At 46.2% G+C, this 24,204-nt stretch overlaps 1 protein-coding gene across 1 annotated transcript in view; it reads left to right on the forward strand.

The window, feature by feature from the left end:
- The window catches only part of COP1 (COP1 E3 ubiquitin ligase), a 530,087-nt gene that overhangs the window by 264,023 nt on the left and 241,860 nt on the right, over positions 1–24,204 (forward strand). Inside the window, exon 12 of the mRNA XM_082264749.1 lies at positions 6,346–6,489. Coding sequence (XP_082120875.1) covers positions 6,346–6,489 — 144 coding nt within the window. The remainder of the gene's footprint in view (positions 1–6,345; positions 6,490–24,204) is intronic.

A 24,204-nucleotide genomic window follows, 5' to 3' on the forward strand; every position in this document is an offset into this window, starting at 1 on the left:
TCTTACTAGGCATCCCTTTAAAAATGCAAGGGCCTTTGAAAGGTGCCCTGAAGGGAATCTAGGTGTAGATGGAACAAGAGAGGCACAGTAAGCAAAACCTGTCAGCAGTTTTCCTCTGAGCTTTTCTGGTTATTTATTGCTTTGATACTGCATTCTCTCCCAACCTCAATCTCTTTCCTTTCTTTATTATTTTCCAGCACAGGAGTCTTCTAAAATGAGGCTTGCCTTCAATTTAGGTGGCCAATATTTTAGTTTGTTTAGCTTTGATCTTTGCTATGTTGTCTCTATTACAGACCATCTTTATGCATGCAAAAATGGCTGCTGAAGTTACCTAAATGTGGCACTAAGGCCCCTTTCACACAGTCCGCATTCCGTTGCGAACCGTGCTCTGCTCAGCGGGGATCGATCCGCCGATCCCCGCTGAGCCGGCGGATGACAGCTCCGTCTCCACACTGTGTGGGGAGAGGGAGGTGTCAGAGCCCTGCTGCTCTCTATGGGGAATCAGATGAGAGCGGACCGCCTGTCCGCTCTAATCCGATCCCCAGGGGGGTTGGAAAATAGAGTTTCCGTCCGGATTTCACGGACAGGATCGGATGCGGATGGCAGCGGGTGTCACCGCTCCATAGGGCTGAATGGGGCATCCGATCAGATCTGCCTAAAAAACTGACAGCTCAATTTCAGCTTGTTCAATTAAGCTTTGACAAAAAACCTGGAAGCTGGTTGGTTGCTGTACAGAGCTGCACCCAATTTTGCAGTCTCCAATTTTAGTAAATCAACCTCTATAGCTTGCTAAAGATGAAGTGAATTTCTGCCGCTCCCTGATGAACTGACTAAAATTTGAGATGTGGGGTGGCCTTGTTGGCAACTTCCTATCTGACATCATTTGACCTGAAAGCTAAAGGTGGCAGATGGAAAATTGTTGGCCATACAGTGGCTGCGTCCAATCACATGCAGCCACTGTTTGGGTTTTCTGACATCTGTGGGTGCCCACTGTCAAAACAATAGCTGCCATTTGAGCTTGCTCCACCTGCCTCCATGGAGCTGTACAAGGAGCTCCACCTGCCTCCATGGAGCTGTACAAGGAGCTCCACCTGCCTCCATGGAGCTGTACAAGGAGCTCCACCTGCCTCCATGGAGCTGTACAAGGAGCTCCACCTGCCTCCATGGAGCTGTACAAGGAGCTCCACCTGCCTCCATGGAGCTGTACAAGGAGCTCCACCTGCCTCCATGGAGCTGTACAAGGAGCTCCACCTGCCTCCATGGAGGTGTACAAGAGAAATCTTAAGTTATATGGCTTCTTTCTAAATGCTGTTGTGTGAGAAAAAGCCCTAACTGGAAGGTAGGTTTAGCACACTATACTGCTGTACCCAAATGGGACCGCATAGTGTGCTTTTTTGTAAAGCTGAACTTACACTTTAGTTGATTTAGTTCATATGTATTTTTAAGTAAATATGGCACAAATAGACAATTGAGGCTGAGCAATATGGCAAAAATTCAGAAATTGCAGCAGTGAAAATCGTCAGATTTTCCTTGATGTTTCACAGCAAGTCTGAAACGAGGAAAGAAATAATGTACGAAAATTCTCGTACCACAAAGGCTTTATTTTTGTTTTATTTCTGATCATGCGCAGTCTTTCGTTTCTGATTTTTCTCGTACGAAAAATGGTACACAATAAACGAAAATCATTCGTTCTGTTCCCGTACAAGAAACATTTTGGAGTTTGTTCCTTCGGAAATTTTCGTTTGGAAGGTTGGAATCGGCTGTCGAATGTTGTGTAAATCGTTCCTCGGACGAAAAAAAAAAAAAACCCCGATATTATTTTTTTTTTTTTTTTTTCTTATAGTGTGTACCAAACTTTACATTTCAGGTGTTCCCATTAGTCTATGGGGCCAAAATGTACAAGTCTGCCCCAAAAAAACTCATGTACTGTTTTTATCTTCACCCAACACAGTACTTGGGTATAACAGGTCCTTTGAGACTAATAGGATCCATCTAATTGAATTGAGATGATGCTAAAGTGTAAATGAGGACTAAAGTAGAGCTTGGTACTGCTCTCCTTTCTCCCAAGACTTCCATTTTAGTCATAAGATATTGATTGTTAGGGTGATAGAAGTAGGTAGGCTGCCTTAGGCTGTCTATATATTACTGCAGGTAACTTCTGACTGCATATCTTTTGCCTTATGTTCAGTTTCAATATGCCAGGTTTGTGACTAGTTTACTTCCTATAATTTTCAAATCTGCTTTTAAGATATCTATATTACTGATTTTGCCTCCTTTCAATATACTTAAGTTTCCAATGTCTCTGGCCAATATAACACATCCTGCAGGTAGACTGTAGCTGATGAGTGCGATTATCATAGCCCAGTGCTGCCTCCATGATCTAAACTTTCTCAGATGTGTTTGGTCTGATGAGTTCCTGAAATGTATTTCATACATATGTATAAATTCAAGAATTTCCTTTTTTCTCATACATTTCAGGCTTAGTTATCCTTTTATATATTCCCATATTGCCTACTCACACACGTTACAGGCAGAGGGGATATAAATCTTCAGCAATCTGATGCTGATTTTTGCTGCAAGACAAACTCTTTTTCATATGAATTGTCTTCACCGAGCGCTGCTGAATCAGCCTCCTCATCTGTAAGGACAGTGAGTGGGAGGGAGAGCGAGGGATCGGGAATGTACAGGGATGGCACAGCAGTCCCACTAGTAAACTAAATGAAAGCATGTGAGACATTAGGATTAGATGAACTCCTCATTTTGGATGTAGAATCACTTTTCTCATATATTGGCCTGTAGAGAGATTTTTATTTATTTATTTTATTAAATAAATTGCATGTTCATATATACAGTATATTCTGCATAAAACCTGTTCTCTCCTAAACAAGGTGAATCCACAAAATATTGTAACTATTGGATACATAAGTGAATGTACCTGTACGATTTTTTTTTTTTTTCTTTTTTTCCAAGTTGTATATCTTAAAGAAATTTCCCTGTATTGATCAAGCATGTAGTATAGTTCTCTAAAGCTGTGTGTATTTTTACATAATTAAAAATGTATCTGCCTGCATTCTGAGGAGTGTTGATAAAAATTGGAATTAGAAAGGATGCAAAAATGGATACGTAGCCTAGAGTGACCACCCAGATTTTCTTTGTTATATTTGCAAGGTATATAACAGCATGATGGGCACTACTTGCAACACGTTTTTTTTTTTTATTCTTTTTACCTGCTTTAATAAATGGCACCTTACTTACGTTTTTCTTTTAGTGAAAATGTTCTCTTACTTGTGTTTAAAAGGAACCGGTCAGCATAGCAACCTTAGTCTGCTACTGTTAACTAGTTTAGGAAGGTCATACTCAATGGCCGTTATCCTTGCTTTGCTACTTAGTTATTGAACCTGAAGAACCAATTTTTGCATATTGTGACACTTGACATGCACATGCTTTTTCCAGCATAGTAACTTACTGGGAAGTGAGTATGTTTCTCCATTACCCATTCTTGCCCTGTGGTTTATAGGCTGAATATTGTAACATTTAAATTTTGAATGCAGTGTGTTCAATTAACACTACCAATAAACATCCCACCACCAAATAGTGACATCCAGTGTTTGTCAATGTAATGTTACCTATAAAGTCCTTTTCACACAAGTTAAACACTTTATTGTATCCTGTGTGTGTTTTTACAGATGTTGCAAGATAAGTAAATTAATCCTTTTGTGTCACGATTCAAATGTCTTTTCATATATCCAGTGACTAGTCACATCATAGTTCCTTATCCAAATTACTTCATCCAAATAAGTGCTTACCCTCCATCTTAAATTGGAAAGCCACTCACCCCACTTACTGACTTTTCTGTCAAAGGCCAGCCATTCACGGTTCAAATCTCATCCAGTTCCTGCTGAACTGGCCGAGATTTTAAGCGCTTATGAACAGGCTGAATGTACCAAGTTGTTCAACTTGGGTACAACCAGCCTGCCAGATCCTCTTACACCTATTGCTAGTGGTTGCTATACCGCTAGCGATAATCACAGTCTTCTCCCAGCGGGGACAATGTCCCCCGTCGGAACCAGACAATTGCTTGGCAGGAGGGATACCCCCTGTCAATACCCCTGTCATTACTGTCTGTGTTGATGGGGGAATCATGGTTGCAGGAAAGAAATTTGCACTGCCCAAGCCTAGTATACACCATTCTTCTTCTTTTTTTTTTTTTCTTTTCCTTCAACCCAGTGAGCCCCCCCCCCCCCCCCACCAGAACACACCATGCAGAACTCTCAGCCTTTGGCTTAGAGCACTGATCGGATGCCAGTCATCAGATCCTTTTATAGCGATTTCTGTTGAACCAGCCGATGCAGCCCGATATTCGGCCTGTGTGTACAACCCTTAATCCACTATACCAGGGGTACTGAATTAAAATTCATGGAGGTCCGCTTAGTAAAATCTTTTTCCAGCGGAGGTCCGAATCATGTTTGTGATTTGATTCAGATCCTTTACATTACAGCACCCTCTCCTAGGCGTTCCCATCTCTGCAGCTGGGGAATGCAGGTGAAACTGCACATGTTCCCGGCCCACAGAGGAACACGCCACACTTCAGCACAGCTTGGTGCTGCGCAATTTAAAAAAAGGGCCAGGGACTTGTTTTCCTGCATTTCTCATGGGTAGTGCAGCCCATTAAAATGAATGGGCTGACCTACCTGTGACACTGAGCCCCATATCACAATCCCATCCTTACATCTATTCCACATTGTCCACTGCACATCACAGTTCCCTCCCCCCTTTGTGTTATCATACCCCCTTAACATCAACACCCTTCTTATCCCCTCATTACAGTACCCAACTCCCCTACATTACTATCCTCAGCCCCCCATCACAGTACTCAGCCTACCAAATACAGTACTCAGCTCCCCCACATTGTCCTCAGCTCCCCATTAACGTATTCAGTCCCCCCCCCCCTGACATTATAGTACTCAGCCTTAACCCCCATTCCCCCCACATCAAAGTCCTCAGTCCCCCACACATATCAGAGTCCTCAGCCCCCCACACATATCACAGTCCTCAGCCCCCACACATATCAGTCCTCAGCCCCCCACACATATCACAGTCCTCAGCCCCCCACACATATCACAGTCCTCAGCCCCCCACACATATCACAGTCCTCAGCCCCCCACACATATCACAGTCCTCAGCCCCCCACACATATCACAGTCCTCAGCCCCCCACACATATCACAGTCCTCAGCCCCCCACACATATCACAGTCCTCAGCCCCCCACACATATCACAGTCCTCAGCCCCCCACACATATCACAGTCCTCAGCCCCCCACACATATCACAGTCCTCAGCCCCCCACACATATCACAGTCCTCAGCCCCCCATACACATTAGAGTACATAGCCCCCATACACATTAGATTACATAGCCCCCATACACATTAGAGTACTCTTCTTTGCTGTACTCAGTGTCTCTCCCCCTTCCTACATTACGTCTCCCCTACCTTACACAGCCAGGAGAACTCGAGGCATAGCAGGTCTGGAGGAAGGAAGCTGCAAGATGGTGATTGGTTGCTTAGATTGCCATTCATCTTGGCAACCAATCACTGACTGTTCACCTCGGGCAGTTACCGCCCTCCCTTCAGAACTGTCCCGCCCTCCCTACAGAACTCACGCTGTCGGCCCTGCAAGTCTGCAAAGAAATCACAGCTGAAAGGAGAGCAGGCTGATAAATGGCATGACAGCTGCGGTCCGGGAGGGGGAAGGATGGGGGCCGGGAACGGACCGCGGGCCGCCATTTAGTGATGCCTGCACTATACCATATACCTCCAAAATTCTGCTTTACTTCTAATTGCGCTTGCCCAGGATTCAGTTGACTGTATGAATCAAAAATAAAGCAGAGACCACCAGTAGTTTAAAACCATTTTTTTTTTTTTTTACCACAAAAAAAAATACCAATTGAAATATCTGACAGAAAACATGTACAACACAGCACCATGTATCAGGCATGCAGACAAAGGGTAGTCACAGCTCTCCCTTCAAAGTTAGGCTGGCTACCTTTTCCAGCTGAATCAGCCGAAAGTGCAGTTCACTGGGGCTACAGTGTTACAGCACTGCCCCTTTTCTGATGTTTCCAGGCTCCACCATCTCTGTAGAAACATTATTAGAATTGCTACCATGTCATTGTGTCTTGGAAGGAAAGAAAAGTGTGTACTCTGTCAAAAGCAAACCAAGGACCTCCATTTTGAAAGGCAGCTTTGCTTGTCATTGTGCCACGATAGCAATTCACATCAACGTTTTGTGTGTTCAGGCTTAAAGTCTTTTTTATTTTATAACACAAAATTCTTTTTTATTGCAGCATAGAGTTTGACCGAGACTGTGATTACTTTGCCATTGCTGGTGTGACGAAGAAGATTAAGGTGTATGAGTATGGTACGGTTATCCAGGATGCTGTAGACATTCATTACCCAGAGAATGAAATGACCTGTAATTCTAAAATCAGGTAGGAGACATTTTTGTTAATGTGATATTTAATGTTTTTTCCTTTTTAAATTGGATGCTATAATAGTTTTTACTTTTTTCTACATATACTTATAACAATTAGATAAGATAACTTGCTAGGGAGCTTTTTTGTGTCTTTTTTTCTTTTTTGTGCCGGACATGAACAGTCCATTTTAAGGCAGCAATGTACCATACGTTAAAGCAGAATTCTCTATACTTTCTAAACAATGGGTAAGTTTACTATCCTTCAGGCTTGGGAGGGGGGTTGGCAGACTAGCTGGTCAGAGTAGAAAATGCCAATACCCCATCTTTGGCTGTAGAGAGAGAAATAGTGCCCCATTGTTTATCGTTCGGAGGGAGGGTGCCCCATCATTGGTGTTAGTGGGGTGAAAAGTGCTGCAAGGGTCAGATAAAGGCAAGCAAAGGACCGTATCTAGCCCCAGGGCCACAGTTTGAAGAGCAACGCTTTAGACCTTTATTACCAGGTAGTGGCTCCCTGATTAATTGTAAACTTTGTGACCTTACTCCACTCATATTGCATATTTGTGGTAATAATACACTAGTGGACTAAATTGCCCTCTGGCTACTGATGACATGAATCAAGTTCCAGCTGGGTGGCTAGTCCAGCAGCAAAAATGCCCTAATTGACTCTGCTCCTTTAAAACGCCTTCACAATGAAGAGCAGTAAAACCAGGCAGTTGAGCCACAGTTTCTTCTGAGCGAGAATATGCAGCAGCTCAGGGCTCTACACATGCTGCCACTACTGCAATACTTTGCTTTGTGGCTGCAGCAAAAGTTATGCCCCTGTCACATTCGGTGAGCATGCCTCCGCCAAGCACATCTAATTCAAGTGCGATGGTGTGGGGTTTTCAAGGCTAAAATAGTTGGGGAGGAGGCAAATTATCAGCTCGCAGCTGCTTGTCAACTGCGGGAGCGGGTAAGGCTCCCTCTTGCGAATGAGCCCTCAAAATTAGAGGAACTAAAGGGCTCTTCTGTAATTTATACAGCAGGTGGACAAGCTTAAGTTCTAGTGTTTTCAAAACCTGCTAGAATCCCTTGAATTGGCATAATCCACTGGTGTTCAGTAAAAACTACCCAGGCACTAGGATTTTCAATACCAGGTCACCATTGTGGCAGTGTTTTTAATCAGGAATTCGATGCTGACCATGGATAATGCCTACTGATTTTTGGATGAGGAAGTTGGATGCAATGTCAAAGAAGTGTTGTAATCACTTGGGGGGGGGTGGGGGGGGGCTGCCCAAACTGCTTTTTAAGGTTTCTGTTTTACCTTTTATTAGGACTATTGCAGGAATATTTTGAGCTCCTGGAGGCAGGAAGAAACAACCCTTCTGGTTTGAGTTTCTGATTGGAGCTTTCTGGCAAAAAGAATGCTAAACTCACCTAAACGGTGTACATAACGCTCTGTATGAGCAGGTTTTTTTTTCTGCTAAGGGAACTGGTGTTTTTTTTTTTTTTATTAAGCCCGGTGTGCATGGAGCATTTGCCTACCACCATACATCTTGCAGTTCAACTGTAGCTAGATTGGGTGCCCGTCAGCTAGCATAACAAACCTGCAAACCTTCTTTAGTCCACTATTTTCCTTTATTCCTATGGTTATGTTAAATATTAACATGTTTTTAGGCTGCTTCAGGAACTCCCTGTAATGTAATTTGTAGACTGAATATTTCTCTGTTGCAAAAATAATTCCCCCAGTAGTTTAGTTGAGCTGAAATAACTTTGTCTGGAAATTGTGTCTGTGTTTAATTAATGTGTCTATAGACTGGTCCAGGCTTATTATGTACAGTCCCAGCACGCTGCTGCCTATTTGTGTGTCTCTAGCTGCACTGAGGACACATTCCACAATCCGCTCTGTCTCCTTTTCAAATCCGAGTGTGATACATGTCTGCCCCCGTCAATGCTGCACTGAGCTCGCTGAGCACTAATCTGCAGTATGCCAGCTGTGTCCCCCAGCCCTGACTGCCTCCTCTGTACCAGCAGTGTACTTGGAGCGTAGCCACATACCAGCTGGATCACCCATTCTTCTCACCTGCTTCCTGAACACATCCATCGTCTGTCTCCTTCCAATCTGTATTCACAGAATGGACCCTTGGGAAATACACTTTATTTTCATTTACTGTGGCGTTCCTCCAGCTCTTTTTGCAGACACACAAGTTTAGCAAGAATCCATATATAGTAGACTGTCAGTATTTGTGGATCTTTGTTTTTAAAGCCTAAATCACATTGGTGCATACTGCCTGGTAATCATTCCAAAGAACATGGGATCTGCTGCTGATTCAGGTTTGAACTGTTGTGGATTATGATCACTTGGCTGATCATCCTACAACTGTGTAACCTATTGCTTCTCTTAACCTTGTCTGTTGTAATTAGAGGTCAGTGCGTAGGTATCCACAGTAAATGTCAAAACTAAATCTCCATTATTCTTCCAGTTCATCAAAAATCAATTCACTTGGAGACAGGACAGGTGCCGATTCTTTATTAGAATGGTGGAGTTACTGACATTACATTTATTCAGAGAGTACGTGTCCTTGCAGAACAGTCTTCAACTTAGTTTGAATCAAAGTATTGTGTGCTATAGTTTTAAAATCACATATGTCTTTGAGAGTTAAACTTCTTGCATCAACTGCAATTTTATAATGCAGCGTGGACAGGACCTTTTTAATTGTTAGCTTTTTTCAGTCCGTTTTGTACAAATTCCTATTTCTCTATCGCTCATTGACAGACGTAGTCTTCTTGATTCTCAAGAGCTGGGTTATGTTGTCTCCGCAGGAGTAGGACTAGGCAGAATGACAAAACGTTCTGGCTCCACCCTAGGGGCAGTCCCTGAGGGTATATCCTCCCTCTCTCTGCTACAGGGAATCAGTTTTTTTCTGTCTAGTCAGGAGTAAGGACCTAAGTTCCTTGCTGGGATCTTTTGGTCCTGGCAAGACTTTTTTTCTTTAAGAAAAAGACATTTTTTAGGTAGTTTTTCTCCAGTGTTTTTTCCTGTGAGATCTTCAAGCAAAAATGCCGGACTGGGCGACACTTGTGGTCACCCCAGCCGGCCTACGAGCGCGCGCAGACCATGGCATTGCGCTTGGTCGGCCGCGACATATTCAAGTAAGTATGCGGGGCCGGGCGACGGGCTGGATGTTGAGATCCAGTGGTCACCCCGGTTTCTGCCTAAAAGCGCGTGCAGACCAGTGCGCTGAGTCGGCCGCGACGGAGTCCCAGTAAAGGGACTGACTTTGCGAGTTAAAAGCTCGCTTGGACGCCAGGTACCAGAGAGTCGAGGCGTCCACAAACCCCCACCCCGGTGGAGAGGGTATTGTGAAGAGAGGGTGCCTGTCGGTTCGGTATGGTGAGTAAACGTTCCCTTTTTTCCTCATTATGAGGCAGTATATATTATGGGCCCCTCCATATATGGTCAGTATATATCTGATACTTACAAGTCCCCCTTGTAATACAGCATGTGTTTGTGGGAAGTGGACTTGGTTCAAGAGCTAACACTCTACACAGCAGACTGTAACATTACAGCAGACATAGGAGGTATAATCCTACCTTATGTGCAGTGTATCTCTGTAGATCCATATGTCACCTCTAGCAGAGTACAGGTGGATGTGCTGGGAAGACGATATCGGCGGTCCGCCGCCATTTTGCCGTAGACCGAATGTATGTATGTCCTCAGGTCACGCCGGCCGCCATGTTTTTGGAGTCTTATGTCTCTTCTATGGGGGCGGCCATGTTTTGTGAGCCCAGCTTCCTCGTGGAGGGCTGGGAACGCCGGAAGGCGTACACAGGGGGCGGAGCCACGCCTTCTGCCCGGGAAAAAGCAAACAGCTCCTTCCAGTCTGTGTAAGACAGACGCTGACTGCAGTTTGTTGGAAACTGCACTGCATCGGTTGGTGAGCCTTGGGGGTCCCTCTCTCTCTCTCTGGGATCGAGAAGCAGGTACTCTGAGGGGCGCTATTGCGCTAGGGGGAGACACACAAAAAAAAAAAAGAAAAAGTTTTTTTGTTTTTGCTGGCAAAGGTGTCCTGTATTAACATGGACCCTGCCACTCATGTATCTCCTCCGGATCCCCTCGAGGGGTCTGCGGGATCCTCCAGCACCCCATTGACAATTGAATCTTTGTCAGCTATTATGGAAACTTTTGTGTCCCGGGTGGAAGTGGCTTGTCAGGGACAGGGCGCAAGAAAGCGACCCCCGCCTAACCCCTTATTATCTGAAACCTCGGATTCAGACTCTGAGCCTATTTCTGCAGTTGCAGGTACTTCATCTGGTATTGGTGTCTCGGGTCCTGTCTCTTCAGACAGTGAGGAGGATGTTTCGGCATCCGCCATAGCCCGAGAGGAAGCGTTGGTAAACGCACTCATTGTATCTGTTCAAGAGACTTTAAGGTTACAGGGTATTCCATCAGAAATAGCTGAAACTGAGATCCCTTTTGGGACTAAAAAGCGCATCAAAGTGGCAAAGGTTTTTCCATTGCCCAAATGTTTTGGCAATCCAATCGATGAAGAATGGCGTCTGCCAAAACGCACTTTTAATATTTCTAAACGCATTGACAGGCGTTATCCGTTTGAGGAAACCCTTATTAAGAAATGGACAGAACCACCTGTGGTGGATTCACCTATTGCTAGATTGAATAAAGCCACGGTTATTCCTTTAGAAGACGCTCCGTCTTTTAAAGATCCAGTGGATCGCAAGATAGAAGCTATGTCTCGCACCATGTTTTGCTTGATTGGATCAGCTTTCAGGCCAATAATTGCTATTGGTCTGGTTTCGCAGGCTGTAACTGAATGGACCAAGTGGTTACGCCGGGACTTAGAAGAAGTCCCTCAGGCGGTATCAGATTTGTTGGAACAAATGATACAGGGGTTACAGTTTGTATGTGATGCGGCGTTAGACGCCACTCCATTAATGGCGCGAGCATCAGTCTCAGCAGTGGTTCTCAGGCGTACACTGTGGCTAAAAGGTTGGTTAGCCGACCAAGGTTCCAAAAAAGCATTGGCTAATATCCCCTTTTCAGGAGAGCGTCTATTTGGAGCCAACTTAGATGAGATCATTAAGGATCTCACCGGTGGAAAAAGCACCTTTTTACCGCAAAATTTTAAAGGTAGAGGAACTCGTCAAAGACGAGGGCCTTCTTTTTCTGCTCACAAGAGGTTTTTTCGTCCAGCGGGTAAAAAAAAAAAAAAAAAAAAACTAAGTCCTCCAAAGCTCCTGCAGGAGGCGTCAGGGGTCGTTGGTCGGGCAAGCAAAAGCCCGCCCCCTCCAGACCTGAAGATAAACCATCCAAAGCCTGAAGGTGCGCCCCCACCCATAACTGGGGTGGGGGGACGTCTTCGCCGGTTCCCGGATCCATGGCTTTCCAGAATCCCGGACAAATGGGTTTGCGAAGTCATAAAGTCAGGGTACAAGATCGAGTTTCGATCTCTCCCAGCGGCGCGATTCTTCCCTTCCAATATCCGACCATCTCCGGATCGTCTAGAAGATCTGCGGAGAGCAGTCACAGATCTACTACAACAAGGAGTGGTAGTCCACGTTCCTTGGACAGAACAGTTTCAAGGGTTTTATTCAAACCTGTTTACAATACCCAGGAAAGAGGGCAAAGTGCGTCCAATTCTGGACTTAAGAGCACTCAATTCTTTCGTCAACATAAGAAGATTCAGAATGGAGTCCATTCGCACGGTAGCAGCCTTCCTGCATCCAGGGGATGTCCTAGCGTCCATAGACATCAAGGACGCCTATCTTCACATTCCCATTTTCGCAGGACATCAGCGTTTTCTACGCTTTTCCGTAGAGGAGAACCACTATCAGTTTGTGGCGTTACCTTTCGGTCTCGCCACGGCTCCGCGGGTCTTCACAAAGGTGTTGGCCCCAATGTTGGCACTTCTGCGCCAAAGAGGTATATCGATTCTAGGTTACCTAGACGATCTTCTGCTTCATGCAGAGTCTCCTCAGACCTTGCTACAAAACATAGAAATTACTATGATTTCTTTACAGGAATTCGGGTGGCTGGTGAACCAGCAAAAGTCATTTCTGGTTCCCACCCAGAGGCTCGAATATCTGGGTCTAATTCTAGACACAGTCAGGACAAGAGTTTTCCTTCCGGTAGGGAAACTCCAAAAGATTCAATCAGCAGTCCAGTTGTTACTGTCCAACAGCTGGTCTTCCCTTCGGACTTGCATGAGGGTTCTGGGGTTGATGGTGGCTTCATTCGAAGCAGTCCCATTTGCCCAGTCCCATACCCGAATTCTTCAGCAAGAGATTCTTCTCAGATGGAATCGGAATCCGGAATCCCTGGACAATCAGATACGATTGAGCAAACAGACCAGAGAGTCTCTGGTTTGGTGGCTTCGGTCTCCAATGCTCAGCCAGGGAAAGTCATTTCTGCCAATATATTGGACGATAGTGACCACGGATGCCAGTCTATCCGGATGGGGAGGAATTCTTGGTCAGTTATCTGTCCAGGGACTTTGGTCCCCGGAAGAATCCAGATTACCGATAAATGTATTGGAACTGAGAGCGATCAGACTTTGTCTGATTCACTGGACCGAGCAGCTCCAGGGCAGCCCGGTTCGGATCCAGTCGGACAATGCCACGGCCGTGTCTTATGTCAATCATCAGGGGGGCACCAAGAGTGTCCGAGCGGCCAAAGAAGTGGCTTGCATTCTTCGCTGGGCGGAACGATTTGTTCCAGCAATCTCTGCGGTGTTCATTCCGGGGGTGGAGAATTGGCAGGCAGATTATCTCAGCCGTCAGACCCTGGATCAGGGGGAATGGTCCCTCCATCCAGACGTTTTCCACCAGTTGTGCCTACGGATCTGTTGGCATCACGATTCAACAGGAAAGTTCAGAGATTCGTGGCTCGCTCCCGCGATCCTCTAGCAGAAGCCGCAGATGCACTGATCGCCCCGTGGGGGCAATACCAGCTAATATATGCCTTCCCTCCTCTCGCGTTACTGCCAAGACTTCTTCGCAGGGTAGAGGAGGAAGGAATCCCAGTAATCCTGGTAGCTCCGGACTGGCCTCGTCGAGCTTGGTACGCCGACATGGTCAGACTGGTGGCGGACGTCCCATGGAGACTTCCTCTCAGAGAGGATCTACTGTCTCAGGGACCGATCTTCCATCCTGCTTTACGATCGCTGGCTTTAACGGCCTGGCTATTGAGACCCAGGTGCTGAAGGACAAAGGTTTGTCAGCTTCAGTTATTCCTACTCTAGTTGAAGCAAGGAAAGCGACTTCCAGAAAGATTTATCATCGCACATGGAAGTCCTACATTGCATGGTGTGAACCTTTGGGGTTCCGTCCTCGGTCTTATTCGATTAGTCGAATATTGGCTTTTCTGCAACAAGGGGTTGAGCAGAAACTGGCCTTGAGTACTATCAAGGGTCAGGTCTCAGCATTAGCCATCTTCTTTCAGAAGCCTTTGGCTACTCATTCCTTGGTGCGGAATTTCATCCAGGGGGTGCGACATCTGGCTCCGCCAGTGCACGCGCCGTTGCCCCCCTGGGATCTTAATTTAGTGTTGTCGGTTCTTCAGAAACCTCCCTTTGAAGATATTAGGGAGATTCCTCTACCCACGTTGTCCCAGAAGGTGGCCTTCTTGGTGGCTATTACTTCTGCACGCAGGGTGTCAGAGCTGGCCGCATTATCTTGTCGTTCACCATATCTGGTGGTTCATAGAGATAAGGTGGTTCTTCGTCCGAATCCATCCTTCCTACCAAAAGTGGTTTCAGAATTTCATCTGAATGAAGAAATTGTATTACCTTCCCTGTGTCCTAAGCCCAGTCATCCTCGGGAATTTGCTTTGCACTCCTTGGATGTGGTCCGGGCGATCAGGGTATACTTGAAAACGACAGACTCGTTTCGCAAGACGGATTCACTTTTTGTGATCCCAGATGGACCCAAAAAGGGGTTGCCTGCATCTGCCGCGACCATTTCCAGATGGATCAGACAGACGGTAGTGCAGGCTTATTCTATTAAGGGTCGGGAGCCCCCGTTCCCTGTTAAGGCGCACTCCACTCGGGCACTTAGTGCGTCATGGGCCTTTCGCCATCAGGCGTCAGTGGTCCAGGTGTGCAAGGCGGCTACCTGGTCGTCGGTGCATACCTTCTCTAAACATTATAAAGTTGATGTAATGGCATCGTCTGATGCCTCATTTGGCCGCAAGGTTTTGCAGGCCGCAATTTGAGGAGACCAGTGGTCTACCTCGAGGGTTTTTTTCCGTTGGAAAATTTTTTTCTTTAGCCTCATTCTTTGTTTATAATGAGCCTTTAAAACTTCTAGTTTGGCACCGGTTGGGCCTTCTAGATTGGATTTGATTTTGTCAATCCCACCCCTCATTTGTGGCACTGCTTCTGGATGTCCCAGCTCTTGAGAATCAAGAAGACTACGTCTGTCAATGAGCGATAGAGAAAAATGGATTTTTGTAAGAACTTACCGTAAAATCCTTTTCTCTTAAGCTCATTGACAGACGTAGTACCCGCCCCTCTATCATTGAGTTGGGTTGGGTTAAATTCTCTGTACTGCTTTAAACAGAACTGATTCCCTGTAGCAGAGAGAGGGAGGATATACCCTCAGGGACTGCCCCTAGGGTGGAGCCAGAACGTTTTGTCATTCTGCCTAGTCCTACTCCTGCGGAGACAACATAACCCAGCTCTTGAGAATCAAGAAGACTACGTCTGTCAATGAGCTTAAGAGAAAAGGATTTTACGGTAAGTTCTTACAAAAATCCATTTATCCTTTAGTCAGCCATGCAAGACTGATATTTTTTAGGGGCTGAATGCCGCCATGCTCTTTTTTTTTTTTTTTTTTTGCTCTTAGGAGCTTAAAGTAAATTAAATGATCCTCAAATTCAACTGTGGTTCATTTTGGAGCAAAATCTCAGACCTTTTCAATGTTATACCGCTGGGCAATTTAACCTCTTGTCAGCAGGCACGTCGCTTGCAGGACATTGGTTTCAGCGTGTTACAAATGGGAAAAACTAGGAATAGGTTATATTGTTCAGCAGTGTTAGGTTAAATATAGCCATGTAATTTAGCATTAAGGTCTCATGTACACTGCTGCTGATAAACGGACGTTTAGGAGCAGTTGGGTGTTTTTTTCATCAGCCCCCGAACACTCTTCGGTTATCTTATCTGGATAAGGAGCTTCCTCCTTCTGAGTGGACTTTCAGGAGTGTCCTTCAGAAGGAGGGTAATCGCGTAGTTGCGTGATCTTGGTGTGCCGGTGTCCCCTGGACACAGCACAACACCATTCGGCATGAGGGCCCTGTGATTTGCCCTCCTGTCCAATCACAGCCGTCAAGTGATGTCAATAGAGCCATTGTCACAGCGATCGGCTCGGCTTCTCACATATTGAGGAGGAGCAGGAGGAGGAGAGCGGATCAGTGCTGGCAGGCAGCGATCAATGAGTATAGAGCGGTTTTACTGCTCTTTACTCACTGATCACCCTGCTTAGTGTCCATACACAGCCTCCTCAACACACCAATACAGTGTCTCCAGCACACAGTGTCCCCATCACAGTAAAAACACCTGTCACTAATCTTTTACAGTGAACATCTGTCTGTGATCATTTGCCGCATCTGTCTGTGATCATTTGCCGCATCTGTCTGTGATCATTTGCCGAAAATGATCACAGGAAATGAAATGGTGTTTCTTGGATGTTGGGCCTCTGGGTTTTTATTTTCTTTATTTCCACATTTTCCAAAAAAAATGACATGATCAAAAGACTCGTTATGCCTCGTAAAATATATATTTGGGTATTTGCTTTCCAAAATGGGGTCATTTTGTGGGTAATTCTATTGTCCTGGTATTCCAGGGCCTTCAAAAAATGTGATAGGCTGTTAAAATGTCTCACATATGTGGCATCGCCATACTCGGGAGAAGTAGCAGAATATATTTTGGGGTGTAATTGTAAGTTTATCTATGCCATGTGTAAGAAATAACTTGCTAATATGACCATTTTGTGGAAAAAGAAAATTGTTCATTATTCAAACTATTGTGGGCAAAAAATTGCAACCAAAAAACTCACTATACCTCACTAAATACATTTTGACTGTCATCTTTACAAAAAGGGGTAATTTGGGGGGTATTTGTACTATCCTGACATTTTAGGGCCCCAAATTTGATTTTATTGGATTTCTTTTGAAATCGAGTAAAAAATATTGTGTTTTTTTTTTTTTTTTTTTCAAATTTTTCATTCTTTTTAAGCTTATATCCCCCCCCCCCCCCAAAAAAAAAAAAAAAAAAAAAAAAAAACACGGTGGTGAATAAATACAACCAAAATAAAGCTCTATTTGTGTGAACAAAATTAACAAAAATTTAATTTTGGTACAGTGTAGCATGACTGAGAAATTGTCATTCAAAGTGCGAGAACGCTGAACGTTGAAAATTAGTCTGGGAAGGAAGGGGGTGAAAGTGCCCAATATTGAGGTGGTTAAAGTTGTTTAGAGGCAGTCGAGTTTAGTGGCTTTTTTTTTTTTTTTATGCAAAAAAATGCGTTCAGATGGAAGTTTATTGGCATTTTAAACGCCAAATGCTTGTAACAGTGTGTAAACGCGTCTAAATGTGGTAACTTGCATTTATAAGCATTTTGTTTATAGGTGTTTTCAATGGGGATACATTTCTGACCATTTTACAATGTAAAAATGCTTCTAAACGTAAACGCAGCACAACAGACATTTTTAACTGTCGGTTACTAGCTGTCAAGTTCCAGCATTCAGTTAAGTTATATTTTCATGGGGGCTTGGCCTGGTGGTGGACTTGAACAATTGCATGGGAAGAAAAACTGTGCCCTCCACACAATCTTGTAGCCTATCCTGTACACTGTATGCTCTATTTTTCTATGTGAAAACCCTCTTGAACCCTCACCTTTCTCCTGCCGAAGAGAACCTCTCTCCTCGGCACCACAGTCCTCAACCAAAGTCTCATCTGCACCCACACCAAAGGAACATAAAGCAGGCACACGAACCGAGCCTAGCCTACAGGAAATCATGAAGGCCATACAGGATTGTGACGCCTACCTTACTAGGCAAATAGAAAATAGACTATCCATGTTAATTTCTTCTTAGAATAGATGTGCATGCCTTAAGAGACTGCTGCATAAGACTTTGTTAACACTATAGAGGACATGCTTTCCCCCTTTTTCTTTGTCAGCTGGAGAGATGGTAAGAGAGATGCCCGTTAAAATTGGTCATGCTGAAATTAATTTAAGGCTTGTTGGGTTCCTGTAAATTCAGAAGGGTTCTCTCCTGGAGATTTCCTCATAAAATAGCTTTGTGATGCCAATTTCATTACTATCACGTGCGATTACGATTTAGTGTGTCCATTGCACTCCTCCCACACAGGCTGCTCCATGACCTACAAATCCCCCACCCCCTTAAAGGGGACCTCCACTTTATTGGCCATAGAGTGGCCATTTGCTCACTTTTCCATAGACCTTCAGAAACAGAGTGCGTCCTTTACCAAAATAAAGATACGTCTCTGTGTTAATGAAGTTTAGAATGATATTTCCAGCTAAACTGAGAGACAGCAAATCATCCTCCTTTGCTACTCCTTGTGAGAAACCTGCTTGGCTGGACAGTCGTTGTGACCCTGCACCGCAGAACTGTCATGATTATGATGTTTTGGATAAGTACAACTGATGCTCCACTCCTGAAGGCTTTTTACTTATTGTGACCTGAATATGCCCCAACCTCTGTTCTGCTCTTGACTAAATAGGATTTCTCTTTCGTTCATTGACAGACACAGCTCTATATCATCTTTGACCCCTGGGTTATGCTGCTCTACCCAGGAGTAGGACACTAGGCGGAAAAAGGGTTAACAAAGGTTAACTACGCCCATGGGGCAGTACCAGGTGGTATACTCCCACTTCCTGCTCTAGGATCTCAGTTTTTTTTTCTGCCTAGTCAGGAGTAAGGACCTAGCTCCTTGCTGGGATCCCTGGCATTTTTTCCTTTTTTAAACCGAATTTCTTTCTTTTATTTTTTTTCTGTTCCTGTGAGAACTACAATCAATTTGGTTCCTATGAGAACTACATACAACTGCCGGACTGGGCGACAGACTGGATATTCTAGATCCTTACGGTCTTCTCAGTCTGGCCAGCGAGTGAGTGCAGGCCTCAGCTCCGCACTAGGTCGGCCACGACATCATCCCACTGGACAGGGACTGGCCTGCGAGTGAAACCCCTCGTGAGGACATACACTACCTGGTCGCGGCCTGAGTCCCAGTGTACTTCTAGCCCGCAACACCCCCATTCCAAGATGGGAAGGTGGTCTGCCCGGAGTGGTGCCCACCCGGTTCCATGGTGTGGTAAGTAGTGTTCCCCCCCTCCCTTTGTGGTCCCTCGGGGTGGACGTGGGCCCCTCCTCCTTCGAATGGTCGGACCTGCAGGCTCCCTTCCATTCCCCTCCAGCCCCTCTAACAGCCGTGGTGATTTTTTGGCCCCAACCTAACCCTGGGTGAGGTAGGAGCTGGCTTTGCCACTTGCTCAAGTAAGGGATGGTGGATGAGGTAGTTGCTGACCAGACTGTGTTGTCCGGATCGCACACGGGTCTCTTTAAACAAGTTCCCGACCCCCTGGGGGTTAGTGACTGGGGCATGGATGTACTTTGGGCTCCCTGCGGTGGTTATTGGGCTGGGGGGGAGCAGATGTCTCATCAGCGGGTCTGTGCCTCACATGGCTGGATCGGCCCGAAAATTTAGTCTGAGGCTTTGTGGCCTACTTGCGGCTGTCCGGGTTGCTGACCAAGCTGTCTGAGTGCCTGACCGAGCTGATGATATAGTGGACGGTACTGCCGATGGATGCGAGCCTCACGCAGCCAGAGTAGGCCGGAAATTGAGGCTGCGGCTTTGCGGCCTACTCGCAGCTGACTGAGTTGGCTGTTCAAGCGAATGATCAAGCTGAGTAACTGACCAAGCTGTCCGAACTTCTAACCAAGCTTTCTGAGCTCAAGGTAACAGAGCTGCCGGCGGACTCAGCCGGATCGGGGCCCCAAATTTAGGCTGTGGCTTTGCGGCTTACTTGCGACAGGCAGTCCGAGCTGCTGGCCTAGCTGTCCGAGCTGTTGACCAGGCTGTTTGTGCTGCTGACCGGGTTGATTGACCAGTGGATGGGCATCCGCCTCCCTCCAAACATATGGTCTGCTTGGTGCCCCCCTTGAACCGGGGGGGGGGGTGCTGCAATTTTTAGTAAAGTGAAGCAGCCATTATTGTGCGAGGGTACTCTGCGCCGCGGCGGGCCTCCTTTCTAGTTCTATGTTCTATTATGTCCTCTATGGAGGGCGACCCTAAGGTCTAATAGGTGGTACTTTTAGCTGGCGTCTCCTTGCGGGACTGTGGTCGGCGGCCTCCCCTGCATATGTTCTCAGGGTGAGCTTAGCATATAGCGACTCTACTGGGTCTGCGTCCACGCACTTCGGGTGCTCTGACGGTGAAGAGGATTTTTCTCTTGCTGCACATGCCCATGCAAGGGCGCTGGTGGATGCACTGTTGTATTGGTGCAGGAAACTTTAAACATGGGGGATGCAACTGTTGCTGTGTCAGAGGCACCGGCCCCCTCGGGACCCGCAGATCCCCTAAAGCGGCAAAGGTATTTCCCTTTTCCTGCCTACTGTGACAAAACTGTTGTGAGTCAGTGCAGTTGTTGTATGCGCAATATGGCTGTGCCCTAAGCGTTTCGATAGACTGTATCCCTTGAAGAGTCTCTAAGTACATAGGCAGTCCCACCTGTGGTGGACTCTCAGGTCTCCAGGCTGAATAATTGTGTCCTATTTACAGTGGAGGAGTCTCCAGTTTTTAAAAGATCCTTTTGACGGGAGAGCCGAGACTTTGGTTTGTCACGTTTTCTGTGGCCGGTTTGGTCCTTAAGCCATGTTCACCATAGCATGGTGTCCCTGACTTTCCCGAGTGGGCAAAGCTTTTGCGCCAGGATCCGAAGGGGGAACCGATTCCTCCTGCTTTTGCAGAGCTGGTGGACTATTTGGTCCAGGGGTTGAAGTTAGCCTGTGATGCCTCTCTGGATGCGGCTCCCTTAGTCTCTGGGCTGTCTGTGACAGCAATGATCCTTCGGGCGCATGGCATGGCTAAAATGCTGGTCTGCGGACCAGACTTTGCAGATGCCCTTTTGTGGGGAATCGTCTGTTCGGAGCCTACCTGGAAAGACTACCTCCGGAGGTTTCATGAGGACCTGGGCTGGTATGCAGAGAGCGGGTCCTTCCAGACCTGCAGACAAACGTCCCTTCTGCCTGAAGGGGTGTGCTCACCCTTATCAGAGGTAGGGGAGGACATCTACGCTTCTTTCTGGACCCATGGATCTCTCTGATTCAAGACAAGTGGGTCCACGAGCTGATTTGGTTTGGCTACTAGATCGAGTTTTCTGTCTTCTCCTCCAGAGAGGTTCTTTCTTTCTAACCTGCTTTTTTTCCCCAGACCGCCTGCAAGGTCTTTTCAAGGCGGTGCAAGACTTGCTACTACAAGGGGTAATTGGTTCGGTCTAAGAATTGTAAAGTTTGTTTCATGTTTGCAGGTCCCAGGAAGTAAAGCGAGGTACGTCCAATTTTGGACCTCAAGCTCTGAACTGCTTTGGGTACAGATGTTTCGAATAGTCTATTCGTATGGTAGTGGCATCCCTACATAAGAGGGATCTTCTGGCCTCTATCGCTATTAAGGAAAGGACGCTATCCTTCATATTCCGATATATCGGTCATCCGTGCTTCCTCCGCTTGCTGTGGATGAGGAGCATTATCAGGAGGTCTCGCCTCAACCCCTCTTGGTTTTTGCTAGTGTTGGCCCTGGTGTTAGCATTGTTGTGCCAGCAGGGAATTGCGATACTGGAGTATCTGGATTATCTTTTGCGAGCAGAGTCTCTCCGACTGCTCTGAAGGACAACCGGGAGATTACTTTCGGGACTCTGCAGGAGTTTAGTTGGAAAACAAATTTCCAGGTATTGGCTCTAGTTCCGTCCACCTAGTTGGACTATCTAGGTCTGTTCTTGACCCGGGCCTCAGCCAGGGTCTTCCTCCCATGGGACGAGTTCCAAACTCTGTCCACACGAGACCTCTGCAAAGAGAAATTCTCGTCATGTGGGGCAAGAATCCACAGTGTCTAGACAATCTGATCCTGTTAAGCGGGTGTACAAGAGGGTCCCTGATTTGGTGGCTTCGCTCTCCTGCGCTTCAACAGGGTAAATCTTTGTTCCCCTGTACTGGACGGTGGTCACCATGGATGCCAGCCTGTCTAAGTGGGTGGCATTTTTTGGCACGGATTGTGCTCAGGGGTCTGGACTCTGGAAGAATTCAGACTACCGATCGATATTCTGGACATTTCTTCCAGAGGTGTTTCATCAGTTGTCTCCGGTGGGGAACTCCTGTGGGGGTCTTGTTGGCCTCTCATTTCAACAGGAAGATGCTTGGGTTGTGGCACGGTCTTGGGATCCTCTGGCCGACGCCACAGATGCAATGGTGGCTCTTTTGGGACCAGTGTCGTCTGATATACATCTTTCCTCTTCTAGAACTTACGCCAAGACTCCTGCGTAGGCTCGAGGCAGAAGTGAATACGGCCATCCTGTTGGCTCCAGACTGGCCTCGCTGGTCTTGGTACGCAGATCTGATACGGTTGGTCGCCGATGCTCCTTGGAGACTTCCTTTTGGAAGAAATCTGTTGGCTCAAGGGCCAATCTTCCATCTTGTCTTGCAGTCGCTGGTTTTAATGGCTTGGCTGTCGGAAGCCAGGTGCTGAAGATTAGAGGGTTTTCTGAATCGGTGATTTCCACGCTACTGTAAGCTAGTAAATCTACTTCTAGGTAGATTTATTATTGCGTTTTGAAGATCGTACTTTGCAGATGTGAATCTCTTGGGGTTCACCCCTGCTCCTTTTCAGTGACTTGGAGTTTGGCTTTCCTCCAATGAGGTGTTGAACAGCGTCTGGCCCGGGTACCACCAAGGGCTAGGGTTGGCCTTGGCGGTTTTCTTTCATGGTCCTTTGGCTATGTTTTTCTGTGGTTCCCACCTTTGTTTGGGCGGTTCTCCACTTGCCTCCCCTAGTGCGGTCTCCATTGCCCTTGTGGGATCTCAACTTGGTGCTGTTGGTTCCTTAGTAGCCGCTGTTGGAAAATATTCACAAAATTCCTCTGCTTACATGTCCCAGAAGGTAGTCCGTCTTGATGTTTTATTTTCTACTGCATGTAGGGTGTGGCAGCTGGCAGCTTGTCTTGTCGTTCACCTTACTTGGTGGTTCACGGAGTTGAAGTGATGCTTCGGCCCTGCCAGTCGTTTCTTCCTAAAGTCGTCTCTGGTTTCTATTTAAATAAAGGCATTGTGTTACCTTCCTTGTGTCGTCGGGCAATCGGGGTGTACCTGGCGATGACCAAGTCATTCTGAAAATTGGATTCCCTATTTGTTTGTACGGATGGACCCTGTTGGGGGCAGGCCACGTCTGCTGTGACCATTTTTTACATGGGCGCTTAGTGCCTCTTGGGACTTTACATGTGACCGGCTTTGATTGGACACAGCCGATCACATGGGTAAAGGAGAAAGTGCCTTTATTGGAGCGCCTCGCCTCACGCTGTCAATGTGTGGCGAGGAGAGCCGATCAGTGGCTCCTCCTCAGAGGAGCCCAGTACAGGTACAGTGCCCTGATTACAGTAAAGAAAAAAAGTGTACATCAGTGACGCCAATCAGTGATGCCAGTCAGCGCCCATCAGTGCGGCATATTAGTGCCTCCTCATCAGTGCCACCTCATCAGTGCACATCAGTAAAGGAGAAAAAATACTTATTTACAAAATTTACTGAGCGAAATTGACATTTTTATTTTTTTTTCAAAATTTTCTCTCAAAAGAGAGCTCAGTTTGTGTGAAAAAAAAAAAAAGGATAAAAATTTCATTTGGGTTCAGCGTTGCATGACCACGCACTTGTCATTCTTAGTGTGACAGCGCTGAAAGCTGAAAATTGGCCTGGGCAGGAAGGGGGTGAAAGTGCCCTGTATTCCGGCCTTAATACACATTTTTTACCTAAAAATACCCCCCTAATCCCAAGCTATCCCCAATTACCCTAACCCCACATTACAGGTCATTACAGTTATAGAATAAAGATAAATACTTACCTTTTAAAATTGATTGCAGATCGCGGCCATCTCCAGTGTGGGCATCTGAAGCCGTGGTGCCCCCAGCTGCGTCCTTCTTCCGGGTTCCGGTCTACCCAGAATGCCGATCGCAAACTCGCGCATGCGCTGTAGATTGCGATCGGCAATCAGAGTAGCGGCCAGGGCCGTTCCCATTGCATCCTGGGATTGATGACGCTCATCTCCCAGGATGCAGTGCAAAGGAGGAAGTGACCTCGGTGGCCGTGTCCGCACAAGGAGGAAGAGGGAGGAAGGAAGGTAAGTTTATTTTCATTAAAAACAAGGGAAGTGAAAAAATAAAAAATATTAACTATCCAATTCTTTTTCAGGTTTTTTTATGCTAACTGATGCTGCAAAATTTATTTTTTTGTGGAATTTCGCTTTAAAGTGATTGTAAAGTCTCATTTTTGTTTTTGTACAGAGCAGCCTGGATCCTCCTCTTCTAGGGTCCCTTTTCTGCTCTCCTGATCCCCTCCCTTCCGGTCTGTGCCCCCACAGCAATCAGTTTCTATGGGGACACTTAAGCTGAGTAACAGCTCCCTGTGTCCATTCAGACACAGAGCTGTTGACCATCCCCACCCCCTTTCTCTCCTCAT

The sequence above is a fragment of the Pelophylax lessonae genome (genome assembly GCF_965119305.1).
Source record: "Pelophylax lessonae genome assembly, chromosome: 8".
NCBI lineage: Eukaryota > Metazoa > Chordata > Amphibia > Anura > Ranidae > Pelophylax > Pelophylax lessonae.